Consider the following 2,468-nt stretch of genomic DNA (forward strand, 5'->3'; position numbering starts at 1 on the left):
CTCTCTCTCTCTCTCTCTCTCCACGCCCCAACTCTGCTCTTCTTTACTTTGCTCGTCCTCCACCTGTCTTTCCTCCTACTGTTTACCTTTCTCGCTTCAAACTTCTGTTTTCCTTTGCCCTCCATTCCTCATTTTCATATTTGTATTCTTTCTTTTTAATCTCTCTCTCTCTATCTCTCTCTCTCAGGACTATGTTCTGGCTGTGGAGACCTATCACTCCATTATCCAGTATGAACCCCTGCAGAGAGTGCAGCTGCTCAGTGGCATAGGACGCATCTTCTTGCAGGTCTGCACATTTGATCAAGGGAGATTTCTGTGGAGCTCAGATAAAAAGTTGCTGGTCGTCACCAGGCTGGCGAAGGCGTTTTTGCCCTTCACCAACCCACTGTCAGGCAATTCAGTACCATTGTTACTCTGCCCAGTAGTGGTCATTCAACCAAAATCACTGGGCAAGAGCCGGCATGTAAGACTCCAGGAGGTCACAAAGAACCCCCAGACTCCAGCTTCAATCGGCAGGCAGAAAGAATCCTGGTTTGGGTTCAACAAAAGTGTTAATCCAGGAAGTTCTATCAGGGGGCATGTTGTTAGGTAAACGGGCCTGTCGTCTAGCCTATCGCAACCACACATTCCGTCCGTCAGCAGCGTTTGTGACGTTGAACGTGACACACTATGAATAATAAAAAAAGGGATCCTCGTCTACTAGCAATGGGAAAGGAGCATATCTATTTTTAAAGGACTTTGATTGGAATTAGGAGAAACTAGACATGTAAGAATTGTAATGACACTGGTCCTACACACACGCCTGCCTGTTATTTAGTATTGTCTTTGCAGAAAATAAACAGGACTTTTTTCCTTCTGGAAACCTTGATTGGCCCAAATAACTCCTCCATTGTCACAACTGCATTGTATTAAGTAGATATATTTGTTTTGTCATCATTATTCCCTCTCGTAATGTTCAGTATGTATTCTTTGCGGTAGCAATAAGTCAGATTTCCCTGGAGAATCATGGAATCTAATCTAGTATATTTGTGCTTGTCCCATTTTACACACCGATCTTTGGTCCATGTGCTGCTGCTGCTTTGTTTTTGGCCAGATCGGAGACGTTAAAACGGCGGAGAGGTACTTTGAGGATGTGGAGAAAGCCTGCCAGATGACAGGAAGCCAGCCCAGTCACACCACATGCGTGCTGATGAACAGGTACCCGTGTGTCATGCATTCGGCCCCTGCCTACGGCGTGTATTTACTTTCTGCTGCTCAGGATCATTTTGCGCTCCATGGTAGTGGTGCTTCAGTTAGGGCTTATAGCAGCTTCATGCTTCCTTCTGCTGTGCCAGGTCACACCTGCGTCGCTCTGGTCTGATGAAATTATGAGGCAATCTTCAGATGACAACCTATCCCACTCCCACTGGGTTTACTTATAGCTCACGTCTCAAAGGCAGCAGATTATATCGGCATGCAGTCATGTTTTTCCATTACATTATCAATTTAATTTTTTATCTAGAAAATACTACTGTAGAAACCTACCACCGAACAGACATGAACAGTTCTAGGTCTCACCGTTCATTCACCATTTCATTCAGGATAATCAGGTACCTTGTGAATCAGGTAACCAAAACAACGTGTGAGAAATTGCCTTGTACTCCACAACCCTGACGTACAAGGCAACATCCCATTTGCTCTGATCTGGGCCACGACCCCCATCAAGACACATAAATACCACAATCTCAGCAGTGTAGAGAGTTCTATTTTTATTTTTCCTGAATGCCACAGATTACGGAAATCCATCACATAACGTCTCTGGGCTGTGATCCCGAGCTTAGCCCTTTTGGCACAGGACTAGTATCACCTGGGGACCATGTATGTAATTTGTCAAATGAAATTCCACCAACCATGTTTCACCAAACACAGGTTGTGTGATAATATTAGTCCCGTCCCAATCAGCATCTTTGTGATTTGGAGTTGTAGTAGTCTATATCCATGATGTTCCACTTCCGGGATTGCTCCATTGCTGCCAGAAATGTCGTTGGCTTTCACTCTTTTCAGCTGGATGTCTGTTACCTTCCGTAGTGTTTGTGTTGGAGTTTTACACTGCGTGGATTTCTGAGCTTTATGGTTAACTGCTCCTCAGATCTCTGCTGGGTGAATCCAGACAGCTAGCTAGCCCAGGTTTTAATATCTTGGTGGAAAACCTGAAACCAGGAGAGCAGAGACTGTTCAATGCCCACGTATAACAAGTTTAACTGTCAAATACAGTCCAGATGTTTGTTCGCATGTCCACATATTTTTGGCCATATACATACTCCTTAGACATTACATTGTACAAACTGTATATTGATTCTAAATTAGACCTGTATTTTTGGTAGCTTCTTTACTGTAGTCTGTATGTTTATATTTTGCGTATTTAATGTGTAACTTTGTTTAAGCTTTGTTGCAAATGAGAATTTGTGTGTGTGTGTGTGTGTGTCTGT

At 43.6% G+C, this 2,468-nt stretch overlaps 1 protein-coding gene across 3 annotated transcripts in view; it reads left to right on the top strand.

The window, feature by feature from the left end:
• trappc12 (trafficking protein particle complex subunit 12) overlaps positions 1-2,468 on the top strand; it is a 36,064-nt gene that overhangs the window by 31,348 nt on the left and 2,248 nt on the right. For all 3 annotated transcript variants that reach the window (XM_032500124.1, XM_032500126.1, XM_032500125.1), the window contains exons 9-10: positions 188-286; positions 1,094-1,197. In XM_032500124.1, coding sequence (XP_032356015.1) covers positions 188-286; positions 1,094-1,197 — 203 coding nt within the window. The remainder of the gene's footprint in view (positions 1-187; positions 287-1,093; positions 1,198-2,468) is intronic.

Source organism: Etheostoma spectabile, chromosome 20 (genome assembly GCF_008692095.1).
Source record: "Etheostoma spectabile isolate EspeVRDwgs_2016 chromosome 20, UIUC_Espe_1.0, whole genome shotgun sequence".
In the NCBI taxonomy this organism is placed as follows: Eukaryota; Metazoa; Chordata; class Actinopteri; order Perciformes; family Percidae; genus Etheostoma; species Etheostoma spectabile.